General features: G+C 41.1%; 1 protein-coding gene across 1 annotated transcript in view; it reads left to right on the forward strand.

The window, feature by feature from the left end:
* The window catches only part of LOC115111998 (zinc finger MIZ domain-containing protein 2), an 85,944-nt gene that overhangs the window by 69,112 nt on the left and 2,627 nt on the right, over window positions 1-14,205 (forward strand). The window contains 2 exon segments of the mRNA XM_029638625.2: window positions 9,006-9,172; window positions 11,220-11,426. Coding sequence (XP_029494485.2) covers window positions 9,006-9,172; window positions 11,220-11,426 — 374 coding nt within the window.

Below are 14,205 nucleotides of genomic sequence, written 5' to 3' on the forward strand. Positions count from 1 at the left end.
GTGACCCTCGTTCAAGATGGCCGTACTTCTTCAATACACAAAGGAAAAACCTCAACCAATTTCTAAAGACTGGTGACATCCAGTGGAAGCGGTAGGAACTGCAAGAAGGTCCCTTAGAAATCTGGATTCCCAATGAAAGCCCATTGAAAAGAGTGACCTCAAAACAAAACAAAAATCTGAATGGTTTGCCCTCGGGGTTTCGCCTGCTAAATAAGTTCTGTTATACTCGCAGGCATGATTCAAACAGTTTTCGAAACTTCAGAGTGTTTTCTATCCAAATCTACTAATACTATGCATATCTTATCTTCTGGGGATGAGTAGCAGGCTGTTGAATTTGGGCATGCATTTCATCCGGACGTGAAAAAACTGCCCCCTGTCACCAAGAAGTTAAAGACTATTAGAAATAATTTTTATTTTTTGATCTAAAGCCATGAATGAGTGAGTCACTCAGCTTTTTGTAGGTGCTGCTATATGGCTGCCATCAACTTGATGATAATATATAACGACATTTGAGGTTATTTCGTTTTCAAAAAAACGATAGTGAGCTATTGTAATCTGAATAAAGGCCAAAATAATATTTGTAAAGGCCAAAACATTTATTTCTGTTTTTAGAGGGAGGGAAACGCTTGGCCAATTGTGCGCCGCCCATAAAGGTCAAAATATAGCCCTGCTTAATAGCCATATAATGGAGCTGTACAATGTGACCGTGTGTGTTTTGAGAGTATTTTCATCATTATTTTATTAACGAAAGCATAACGATGGTGATGAAGAAATAAACTACTGTACAGTATATGCTTTTACATTAAAGATAGTAAAGCATTTAAAGCATGTTGAAGATATAAGCCACCTGCATTTGTTTATTAGGCTACTGTGCAGTCTGACAAGTAAAAATTGCCTACAGTACATACTGTAATAAAATAGGAAAGTGCCTAATCCCTTACATAAGGGAGAGCAGGCCATGTCCAGACCTTTTCTTTTCCATCAAGTACTCGTTAACTCGGTCTTTAATGCCTTTTCTGGTTGCATCAGTCGTGGACAGAAACTTCTGAGACACAGTATTAATGATGAACACACAGAGGTTCACTGGTAAGCCACATTTGCCTCTGGATCTATCCCAGTTGGTATTCTGTGCCCACTCGTGATATCTCTCTCTTCGGTTACACTTCCTTGGAATAGCAGAACAGCACAATGGTCTGGACGGCCCTTGCTATGGCTGGTGAACAGTTGGTCAAGTTCTGTTGTCAGAAGAGGAATGGAACTGACGACCCGACGAACCCGCCAGGTTTGTTGACTCTGCCTGTCGGAGGTGGAGTTCCAGAGCTCACGTGTGCCTGGCATGGATTGTGACTCCATCTCGTTCCTCGCCCACTTCAACGTGTCATTCCCCCCTGACTCTCCGCCAATGGTGTCTGGCTCTGGACCAATGCATCAGCTGTCGCCCTAATTTTTACACCCTGCTTTTCTAAATCTAGTCTAACCAATACACAAATGGAGATAAAATAAAAATCTCATTGATTTATCGAGACCAGTCCCTATGCTTGTTCCAGAGCAAAGAGTGCTAAAATAGTTGTAGGCTATTGCTTGTAACTTCAATACGCTCTTTAAATAAATAAGACCTACACCACTTTTAACAGCACGTTACTCAATACTAGTGAGACTCATGTCACATATGGTAGGCCTACAGTATATTGAAAAATATGCTGTGACTCTCCGCCAACATGGGCTAGGTTGGTCTCCTGTGCGCGGCCCATCCCGTGCCCCCTGCCCTCGTGTATTGATCCTCATGCTCTTTCATTGGAAACAGCTGGAAAACTGCAAGACAATCCCATTGTGCGCCACTCGGGAGCCATGAACAATATGACCAATATATATAGTTGAAGTCGGAAGTTACACCGTAGCAAAATAGATTTAAACTCCGTTTTCACAATTCCTGACATTGAATCAAAGTAAAAAATTGCCTGTTTTAGGACAGTTAATATCACCACTTTATTTTAAGAATGTGAAATGTCAGAATAATAGTAGAGTGATTTATTTAAGCTTTTATTTATTTCATCACATTCCCAGTGGGTCAGAAGTTTACATACACTCAATTAGTATTTGGTAGCATTGCCTTTAAAGTGTATAACTTGGGTCAAACATTTTGGGTAGCCTTCCACAAACTTCCCGCAATAAGTTGAGTGAATTCTGGCCCATTCCTCCTGACAGAGCTGGTGTAACTGAGTCAGGTTTTGTAGGCCTCCTTGCTCGCACATGCTGTTTCAGTTCTGCCCACAAATGTTCTATGGGATTGAGGTCAGGCCTTGTGATGGCTACTCCGATACCTTGACTTTGTTGTCCTTTAGCCATTTTGCAACAACTTTGGAAGCTTGGGGTCATTGTCCATTTGGAAGACCCATTTGCAACCAAGCTTTCCTGACTGATGTCTTGAGATCTTGCTTCAATATATCCACATCATTTTCCTTCTCGTGATGCCATCTATTTTGTGAAGTGCGCCAGTCCCTCCTGCAGCAAAGCACCCCCACAACATGATGCTGCCGCCCCCATGCTTCACGGTTGGGATGGTGTTCTTCGGCTTGCAAGCATCCCCCCCTTTCCCCCAAACATAACGATAGTCATTATGGCCAAACAGTTCTATTTTTGTTTCATCAGACCAGAGGACATTTGAAGTACGATCGTTGTCCCCATGTGCAGTTGCAATACGTAGTCTGGCTTAATTTATGGCGATTTTGGAGCAGTGGCTTCATCCTTGCTGAGCGGCCTTTCAGGTTATGTCGATATAGGACTGGTTTTACTGTGGATATAGATCCTTTTGTACCGGTTTCCTCCAGCATCTTCACAAGGTCCTTTGCTGTTGTTCTGGGATTGATTTGCACTTTTCGCACCAAAGTACGTCCATCTCTAGGGGACAGAACGCGTCTCCTTCCTGAGCGGTATGACGGCTGCGTGGTCCTATGGTGTGTGTATACTTGCGTACTATTGTTTGTACAGATGAACGTGGTACCTTCAGGCGTTTGGAAATTGCTCCAAAGGATGAACCAGACTTGTGGAGGTCTACAATGTTTTTTTCTGAGGTCTCGGCTGATTTCTTTTGATTTTTCCAGTGATGTCACGCAAAGATGCAGTGAGTTTGAAGGTAGGCCTTTAAATACATCCACAGGTACACCTCCAAATGATGTCAATTAACCTATGAGAAGCTTCTAAAGCCATGACATAATTTTCTGGAATTTTCCAATCTGTTTAAATGCACAGTCAACTTAGTGTATGTACAGTGAATTATAAGTGAAATAATCTGTCTGTAAACAACTGTTGGAAAAAGGACCTGTATCATGCACAAAGTAGATGTCCTAACCGACTTGCCAAAATCATAGTTTGTTAACAAGAATTTTGTGGAGTGGTTGAAAAATGAGTTTTAATGACTCCAACCTAAGTGTATGTAAACTTCCGAATAATAACAGGGTTAATAATATATCTGTCAGAATATACAATGGGCTTTTATATAATTCTATAATAATAATAATTTATTATTATTATTATTATTACCTTAGTTTAAAAAATAACAATATGTTGGAGATTTTCAAGTAACGTAAATGAGTGAGGAAAAAGGCAATTCTTGAACATTGGGTGAGACTTTGTAAACAAACCAGTTTGTTATTTAGAATGATTTATTTCTATTTTTAGAGGGAGAGAAACCAAAATCCTACAATAATCTCATGGGTCTTCCAGTTGAGGCCAGCACGGGTATTGAACCGTTATCTGTAGCAACACAGCTTGCATTGCTATGCAGTGTCTTAGACCATTGCGCTACTCAGGCGCTGTACAATGTGACCGGTCGGGAGTTGGCTAGACTTCTACAGTAAGAGCAAAAATAATCCTAACAAAATAAATAATAAAAACCTTACTGTAACAACAGTTTTAGTAAGTAATGCTGAAGTCGTGCACAATTATCAGTTTCTATTTAGGTTTATGTCGCCCATGCTTTGTCAGTTAGAGACACAGTAGAACCCAAAAGCATAATCAGTGCTCTAACACCCCCTTGTGCTGTCCTGGCGCAATGAAGTGATGACGCAGGGTACTGTACTTAACCACAAATTACCTTTAAGTACCGCAGTGTAAGCTTGCATTTTTTAAAGGAACCACTGTAGCTGTGTGTAGGCTAATACATTCAAATGGTTGCTGTGGGGTAAATTGAGCCATTTGGCCAGGTGGTAGTTGAGCCAATGGATGATCCAATGGCAAGTTGAGCAAATTGTTGCAAAATGTTTTCTTGTCAGGCGTAAGGCAAGGCATTATTGCTGGGATATGCAGTAACACAAGGGCCTGGCCTGTGTTAAAATTGAACAAATAAAATAAAAAGTTAGTGTTTGTTAGGAGTTAAACCTGTATTAAAATAAAAGGGATTGTTTGGGGGGAAAATATGGACATTTTCTAGGTTTCCATCCAATTGGTGACAGATTTAAATCTGAATAATCAAAAATCTGCATAAAAACATGTGCATTTTCCCTCCAAAGATGTTTGACTTGGTGCGGATAAAATGCTGTGCGTGATTACATACTGCACATAGAAATAACTTTTGCGGTTAAATTACCATGTACTGAATAAATAATACAGGTTAAATGGGTTTCCATAGCATTTTCAACTCTACTGATGGTTTTGTCACAAATCGTTGCTTTATATAGCGAATGTACCCCTCTGGTTGTGGAACGTTGCACTCTAGCCAACATCTTGCAGATGCACCTACATCATGAGGTTATTATGGACAAAAGAGCAAGTTTCTTTTTATTTGTCAAATGGTAGCCAAGCATCGGTCATCATGTCACCAAAATAAGACCCCCTAAGTTAATCATCAATTATTTTATCTGTTGCCTTATAAACTGTATGCTTTCCCGAGTTGTAGTGGTAGCATTGGTGATTTTAGCATGTAAATCTTGGTGGGGGGAAAAAACCAAGTGGGATGCATGCCAGCAAAGCCGATACGTTCTATCCATAATTTCTCCATTATTTATCTAAATATGACAAGGATTAAAAAGGATTTGCCAGTAGATTGTCGACTTGACGATGACTGCTAGCTAAGACTTTGAAAGTAAAGCTACTGTAGATAGAATGACATCAAATCACATTATATCTGAGGCCAATGACCTTGAGCCTTCATGGATGGGCACTTTTAATATAACTCTATGGCAGAACCCAAGGGGCAAACATTTTTGAGCTCTAAGGTTAGAATTGGGGATGACTTACTGTCCATGAGTGATATAAAACTGAGCCTAAGTATGACAGAAAACTGAGCCAATCAGGGATGACGCTCTGTATTTTCTGCTGGCTAGCCCCACCACCACAGAAAGCACTGAGCTTGGCTGAAACACCTGCATTTTGGAGCTGCCTTTCTCAAGAAAGCAAGAAAGAGACCATGTTTGTATGCTGCTTTGTTAACTCAATAAATTTTTTCAAAACTGATATGTGACATGTATTAATGCCAAAATAACAAGTAAAACAGGCAAAAATTATATATTCACTACCGTTCAAAAGTTTGGGGCAGTTAGAAATGTAATTGTTTTTGAAAGTAAAGCAATTTTTTGTCCATTTTAAAATAACATCAAACTGATCAGAAATACAGTGTAGACGTTGTAAATTACTATTGTAGCTGGGAGTGGCTTATTATTATTATTTTTTAAATGGAATATCTACATAGGCGTACAGAGGCCCATCATCAAACCTTCACTCCTGTGTTCCAATGGCACGATGTTAGCTAATCCATGTTTTATCATTTTAAAAGGATAATTGATCATTAGAAAACCCTTTTGCAATTTATGTTAGCACAGCTGAAAACTGTTGTGCTGATTTTAAAGAAGCAATAAAACTGTCCTTCTTTAGACTAGTTGAGAATCTGGAGCATCAGCATTTGTGGGTTCGATTACAGGCTAGAAACAAAGAACGTTCTTATGAAACTCAATAGTCTATTCTTGTTCTGAGAAATGAAGGCGAGAAATTGACAATCATCTCATCTCTGCAGCACCAATCAGGCCTTTATGGTAGAGTGGCCAGTCAGAAGCCACTCCTCAGTAAAATGCACATGGCAGCCCACTAGGAGTTTGCCAAAAGGCACCTAAAGACTCCCAGACAATGAGAAACAAGATTCTCTGATCTGATGAAACCAATATTGAACTCTTTGGCCCGAATGCCAAGCGAGGAAACCTGGCATTATCCCTTAAAAAAACAACAGTTTACCCCTTTTTCTCCCCAATTTCATGGTATCTAATTGGAGTTAATGTTGTCTCACCTCTGCAACTCCCGTACGGACTCGGGAGAGGAGAAAGTGGAGAGCCTTGCATCTTCTGACACCCAACCAAGCCGCACTGCTTCTTGACACAATATGCCCACTTAACCCGGCTGCCAACCGCACCAATGTGTCGGAGGAAGCACCTGGCGACCATGTTAGCGTGCACTGCACTCGGCCCGCCATGGGAGTCGCTAGTGTGCGATGGGACAAGGACATAACTGTCGGCCAAACCCTCCCATAAACCGGACAGCGCTGGTCCAATTGTTCGCCGCCACATGGGGCTCCCGGTCACAGCCGGCTGCGACAGAGCGATGCAGTACCTTAGACCACTGCTCCACTCGCGAGGCCCCCTGGTATCATCCCTACAGAAGCATGGAGGTGGCAGCATCATGCTGTGGGGATGTTTTTCAGTGGCAGGGACTGGGAGACTAGTGAGGATCAAGGCAAAGGTGAACGGAGCAAAGTACAGAGATCCTTGATGATAACCTGCTACAGAAGACTCGGCTGTATTCGCTGCCAAAGGTGCTTCAATAAAGTACTTAGTAAAGGGCCTGAATACTAATGTAAATATGATGTTTCAGTTTACTTTTAGTACATTTGTAAACATATCAAACTAGTTTTTACTTTGTCATTATGGGGTATTGTGTGTAGATTGATAAAGGGGAAAAACTATTTAATCCATTTTAGAAAAAGGCTGTAATGTAACAAAATGTGGAAATTGTCAAGGGGTCTGAATACTTTACGAATGCACTGTACCGTAATTTCCGGACTATAAGCCGCTACTTTATTCCCACACTTTGAACCTCGCGGTTTATACAATGACGTGGCTAATTTATGGATTTTTCCCGCTTTCACAAGATTCATGCCGCCAAAAAAACTGAGCACCGTCGAGCGCGCTCAAACTCCATCATTCTGATTACGGTAGTAATTTTGTCACCCTCATCATGGCAAAGACACGGAGAAATGCATATGATGCAGCTTTCAAGTTGAAGGCGATCGATCTGGCTGTTGGAAAAGGAAATAGAGCTGCTGCATGGGAGCTTGGCCTTAATGAGTCGATTATAAGACTTTGTAAACAGCAGCGTGAGGAACTGACTGAGTGCAAAAAGACAACAAACCTTTCAGAGGGAAGAAAAGCAGATGGCCCAAAGTATTTGCAGCCACTCGACATCAGTGTAAATCGTGCATTTAAGGTGGCGCTCCGTGTTCAGTGGGAGGCTTGGATGACAAGTGGGGAGAAATCCTTCACTAAAACAGGCCGCATGCGAAGAGCAACTTATGGTCAAGTCTGCCAGTGGGTCCTGACAGCGTGGAGCATTGTCAAAAAATCCACTATCATCAACGGGTTTCGAAAGGCTGGACTGCTGCGTGTTGAAGGGGCAGCATGAGCTCAGCGGGGTATTTGCCTCCGGATGAAAGTGACGAGAGCGACAATGAAAACGATCCAACATCGGATGAAGCAATTCTGAGGCTATTCAACTCCGACACCGAAGGAGATGACTTCAGTGGTTTCAGTGCACAGGAGGAGGAAGATGGTGACCAATGACATCCTTGGTAGGCTACTGTTTTAATTTTTGTTACAAGCCGTGTTTCGTTAAAGCCTATTTATTTTTGTTACAAGCCGTGTTTCGTTAAAGCCTAATTATTTTTGTTACAAGCCGTGTTTCGTTTAAAAGCTGTGTAAAGTTCATTTGTTTCAATGTACCGGTAGGCACCTGCGGCTTATAGACATGTGCGGCTTATTTATGTACAAAATACATATTTTATTTAATAATTCAGTGGGTGCGGTTTATATTCAGGTGCGCTTAATAGTCCAGCAATTACGGTATCTTAAATGACTGCATTTTCATGAATTCCATTATGTATTCTTGAAGTACAGTCAAAAACAGTATGGGACTTTATACGGAAGTGGAGCTGGAAGTAGACATGACTTTCCCAGTGGATAACAAACTATGGTCGTGTCCAGGTGGCATGTAATGGAAGAAAAGAAAACACTAATACATATACCAGTCCCTTTGTGATTCTGCAGTTATTATGGTTTCAAATTTTACCCATCTCCGCACTATTACCTCATAAAACAGTCAAATCACTGCAATATTACCGCAATACAAAACGAGTGCTAACAATTTTAACCAATTGCAGCACTTTTTTAAAGCATAAAATCATTCAATCAAGCCACACGTCAACAAACTTTTCCCCGTTAGTGCATTTTCGTGACGAAGTGTACAAAATCATTGCAAATTGGGTAGGGAAAGGGGATACCTAGTCAGTTGCACAACTGAATGCATTCAACCAAAATGTGTCTTCCGCATTTAATCCAACCCCTCTGAATCTATCACCATCAAAAAAAAACTGGAAATCCCGGAGGGACTGAGATACGATAGAATATTGTCTGTACTTATTATTGTTTTATTTTCTGTGTCAAAATAATTTGCACAGTTTCCTATGGAGTACCCCAATGAACACAACCAATAGTTCATTCAGTAAAGAATGGTTCTGACGTTTTTCCTTTAGTGTACAAATACAAAACATTTCAAAATCACCTCATAGCCATTCCCTGCTAAAACATTACTCTTATTTTTTACAAAAGTATTTGCCGAAATACATTTTGAAATGGATTAATTAGCAAATGCTCTCTGTGAAAAAAATAACAAACGTTCTTCTCATGTAAATGTATGGTTAAAAGGATGGAGAATGTCTAAGTAACAAGTGTATGTCTGTTTCTGCCCAGGATTGGGATACCCTAACCAGCCTGGGTTCTCAGACTTCCCAAATGCCCCTGGCACCCCTAATGTTGGGGAGTTCTCCTCGGGACCACCCCCCCTCTCCTACCAGGCTGACCTGCCAAGTGGACTCCTCACTTCAGACAAACCCATGGGACATCCCATGTCATCCCAGGTACTAACCTCAACCCTGCTGAGTGCTTTGTTCTTCCTGTTCTCAATGGTCTGGAGTCTTGACAAACAAATCCACCCCACCCACAAAATAATCATGTTTGTGCTTTTACGTATTATCATTCACTTTTCATCCAACCAGCTAGGTGACAAAGTTTAAGTTCCCTTGTTCGTTTAGAGTCTAAACTGTGGGGTAGTGTTGTAGACCTGGTCTTTCTTTTGTATGTGGGTCCTGGTTTACTAATCAGTGTTGATGGTGCATGTCATTATGGTAAGTTATCCATAAAATTCATAATGTAATCTGAATTAGAGGTCGACAGATTAATCGGCAGTCGATAACAGTCGATAATCAGCATTTTTGGACGCCGATTATGGCCGATTACATTGCAATCCATGAGGAGACTGCGTGGCAGGCTTGACCACCGGTTACGCGAGTGCAGCAAGGAGCCATGGTAATTTGCTAGCTAGCATTAAACTTATCTTATAAAGAACAATACATCTTAACATAATCACTAGTTAACTACACATGGTTGATGATATTACTAGTTTAACTAGCTTGTCCTGTATTGCATATAATCAATGCGGTGCCTGTTAATTTATCATCGAATCACAGCCTACTTCGCCAAACGGGTGATGATTTAACAAAAGCGCATTCGCGAAAAAAGCACCATCGTTGCACCAATGTACCTAACCATAAACATCAATGCCTTTCTTAAAATCAATACACAAGTATCTTTTTTTAAACCTGCATATTTAATTAAAATAATTTCATCTTAGCAGGCAATTTTAACTAGGGAAATTGTGTGACTTGTCTTGTGTCCAGTGCAAGCAGAGTCAGGGTATGTGCAGCAGTTTGGGCCGCCTGGCTCGTTGCGAACTGTGTATTGACCATTTCTTCATAACAAAGACCGTAATTAATTAGCCATAATTTTACATAATTATCATTGAAGGTTGTGCAATGTAACAGCAATATTTAGACTTAGGGTTGCCACCCATTCGATAAAATATGGAACGGTTCCATATTTCACTGAAAGAATAGACGTTTTGTTTTCGAAATGATAGTTTCCGGATTTGACCATCTTTATGACCGAAGCCGCGTATTTCTGTGTGTTATTATATTATAATTAAGTCTATGATTTGATAGAGCAGTCTGACTGAGCGATGGTAGACAGCAGCAGGCTCGTAAGTATTCATTCAAATAGCACTTTCCTGCATTTGCCAGCAGCTCTTCGCAATGCTTGAAGCGCAGCGCTGTTTATGACTTCAAGCCTATCAACTCCCAAGATTAGGCTGGCAATACTATAGTGCCTATAAGAACATCCAATAGTCAAAGGTATGTGAAATAGAAATGGTATAGAGAGAAATAGTCCTATAATAACTACAACCTAAAACTTCTTAACTGGGAATATTCAAGGCTCGTGTTAAAAGGAACCACCAGCTTTCATATGTTCTCATGTTCTGAGCAAGGAACTTAAACGTTAGCTTTTTTTACATGGCACATATTGCAATTTTACTTCTCCAACACTGTTTTTGCATTATTAAAACCAAATTTAACATGTTTCATTATTTATTTGAGACTAAATTTATTTTATTTCTGTGTTAAAATAAGTGTTCATTCAGTATTGTTGTAATTGTCATTATTATATATATATATATATAAATTGGCAGATTTAATCGGTATCCTCCAATAATCGGTATCTGTGTTGAGAAATCGTAATCGGTCAACCTCTAATCTGAAAGAATGAACCATATAATAAATTGATTAAGTTCAACTATAAAGAATAGGTTAAGTGTGGGTTAAGATGGTTTCATATATTGCTTTGTTGTCTTGGCCCCTCTACAAATCAAAGGTGCCATCAAAGTCGTAAAGAATTGATGATGAGTTCTAATTGAAAGGAGCATGACACTTTGGAAGGGTAGTTGGATTTGAGTTGAATTGGCTTGTTATAAAACTTTATTTTACTTCTAACACACCAAAGCATATTATACGTTGATGTGGCGCAGACGTGTTATGCAGGAGCTTATAATACTTATAATTCTTTTCACCTCAGATTCCCCATTCTGGCCGCATGGACTCCTCCCACAGTTCTCTCCAGCATCAGCAGCATCAAGGCCTCCATAGCATCTCACACCTCGGGGGACCAGGGGCACCCATAATGCAGCCTCGCAATCCCTCCCAAAACACCAGACTACACACAGAAAGCTCCTTTGGGTTAGGGGGCCCCGCTTGCTCAGAGGTGCCAGAGCCTTCCTTGGATGTGAGTAGCAACATTTTAATTCACTGACTTCATGACCTAGCTACGCAGTGCATTGCTACACTACATTTACATTCACACTGTACACAATTTGTGTATCGCATCAGTGGAAACCAAGACTGTTTTCAGGGCAGGTCTGCCGGTTTGCACTAGCAGAAGTGATTTTTCGGTATTAGGTTAAGGTTAGGAAACGGGCTAGGTAAAATGTAAATATAGTTCCAGATGTGGAGCCTTCCGAGTGGCGCAGCAGTCTAAGGCACTGCAGTGCTTGAGTCATCACTACAGATCCGGGTTCGATGCCAGGCTGTGTCTCAGCTGGCCGAGACCAGGAGACCCATAAGGCGACGCACAATTGGCCCAGCGTCATCTGGATTAGGGGAGGGTTTGGCCGGCCAGGATGTCCTTGTCCCAATGCGCTCTAGCGACTCCTATGGCAGGCCGGGCGCATGCATGCTGACACAGTCGCCAGTTGTACATTGTTTCCTCTGACACATTGGTGGCTGGCTTCCGGGGTTAAGCGAGCAGTGTGTCAAGAAACAGTGTGTCTTGGCAGGATGCATGGCTCTCGACCTTAGCCTCTCCCGAGTCCGTAAGGGAGTTGCAGCGATGGAACAAGACTGTAACTACCAATTAAATGTCACGAAATTGGGGAGAAAAAGGGGTATTTTACCCCCTTTCTCCCCAATTTCCATCTTGTCTGATCGCTGCAACTCTCCAACGGGCTGGGGAGGCGAAGGTGGAGTCATGCGTCCTCCAAAACATGACCTGCCAAACCGCTATTCTCAACACCCACCCACTTAACCCGAAAGCTAACCGTAGCAATGTGTCGGAGGAAACACAGTTCAACTGACGACCGAGGTCAGCCTGCAGGCACCCGGCCTACCACAAGGTGTGCCGCCCTATGGGACTCCCGATCACAGACGATTTGTGATACAGCCTGGGATCGAACCCAAGTTTGTAGTGACACCTCTAGCACTACGATGCATTGTTTTAGACTGCTGCGCCACTCGGGAAGCGACTCGAACATATCAACTAGTCCTGCCCTGAGAACAGTCTTGGTTCCAACTTATGCAAAGCTGCTACACAATGGCCCTCATTCATCAACTTGTTCATAAATAGGGCAACAATTTCGTAGTCTGTTAAGTTTTGCACTATTCATAATACTTTTGCACTGCGTAATGTGTAATACACATTATATTGTATTATGTTGTTGAGGAAAACTCAGAGGTATCAGGCAGAACTCATTTATCAGCAATAAGAGGTTTATTCAAGCAATTGGAAGGAAGATCACTCTCAGGATGTAACCTCCAGGATATACCGGAAAGGAATTCTCAGGATATACCGGAAAGGATCTCAAAGATTTTACAATTAGTCTTTAAATACTTAATCTACACAAAAAGCTGCTTAACCATGCTAGGGGGAGGCAATCTTACATGAGAGATAAGGGGTACTTGGCTTTCATAAAGCATTAAAACAAACAAAAGCAGGTTCTAACCAGTTCTCACAGCCTATGTGTCTAAGATAGGAGAGTGATAAGATCTTTAGAGCCTCAACAGACATGAGCAGCCTGGATGGCTTTTAGTGTCCCAGAGATAAGGACGAATAACAAATCACTCCGTAAAATCATTGAAAGCGTGGTGGAGGGAGGTGGATCCCCACCACACTGGGTAGCACAGAGTAACACTTTAAGCGCAAATACCACTTTAATACCACAAAAAGTATTATTATGGATCACATCTGACCGTGAATTGGGAGTCCCATAAGGGCATCACACAATTGGCCCAGTGTTTCTCTCCCTCTAAAAACAGAAATAAATGTTTTGGCCTTTACAAATATTATTTTGGCCTTTATTCAGATTACAATCGTTCACTTTTTATTTTTTTTTAAAACTAAATAACCTCCAAAATATCGTTATGTATTGTCAAGTTGATGGCACAGTCATATAGCCGGCACCTACATAAAGCTGAGTGACTCACTCATTCATGGCTTTGGATGAAATTAAATAAGGTTATTTTTGATAGTATTTTATAAACACATTTTTTGGTTATCCTCACCTGGACATCATGTACAGTTTTATAATAGCCCATTATGGGATATTAGCAGGACAAATATACCTTTACCATCACCTCTCTGTATTTTGAATCTTTGTGAATGGGGCCTCCCACAGTGCAAACAGTTGCAGGTTCTATACACGTACCGCCTGCCACCGTGAGACCCATGAGGGGGCTTTTGGTTTTAATTTAGAATCCTCCAATCCTCTATATATATAATTATTGGCGGAGAGTCATATCATGTTTTTCGATATACTGTAGGCCAAACCGTAGGCGACATGAGTCTCACTAGTGTTGAGTGTGCTGTTAAGTGGTGTAGGTTTTTATTTATTTAACTTCTTAGGGCTGAAATCCCGTTAAAGGGATCGATATGACAACAGCCAGTGAAAGTGCAGGGCGCCATATTCAAAACAACAGAATTCTCATAATTAAAATTCCTCAAACCTGTATCTTATACTGTTTTAAAGAGCATATTGAAGTTAGAAGAAATAGGATTTGAAGCAATAGCCTACGACTATTTGAGCACCGTTTTGTGCTGCTCTGAGAAGCAGGGGGACTGGTCTTGATAAGTCAATGAGATTTTCATTTTCACTGAATTTCAGTTTGGGTATTGGTTCGACTACAATTAGGGTGTAGAAATGTTATGCTCTTAGTGGAACCTTTATTAAACTAGGCAAGTCAGAACCTCTTTGGGATCGGTGTCCCGCTAGCGTTCCACTACGACAACATCC

Source organism: Oncorhynchus nerka, linkage group LG27 (genome assembly GCF_034236695.1).
Source record: "Oncorhynchus nerka isolate Pitt River linkage group LG27, Oner_Uvic_2.0, whole genome shotgun sequence".
NCBI classification, from domain to species: Eukaryota; Metazoa; Chordata; class Actinopteri; order Salmoniformes; family Salmonidae; genus Oncorhynchus; species Oncorhynchus nerka.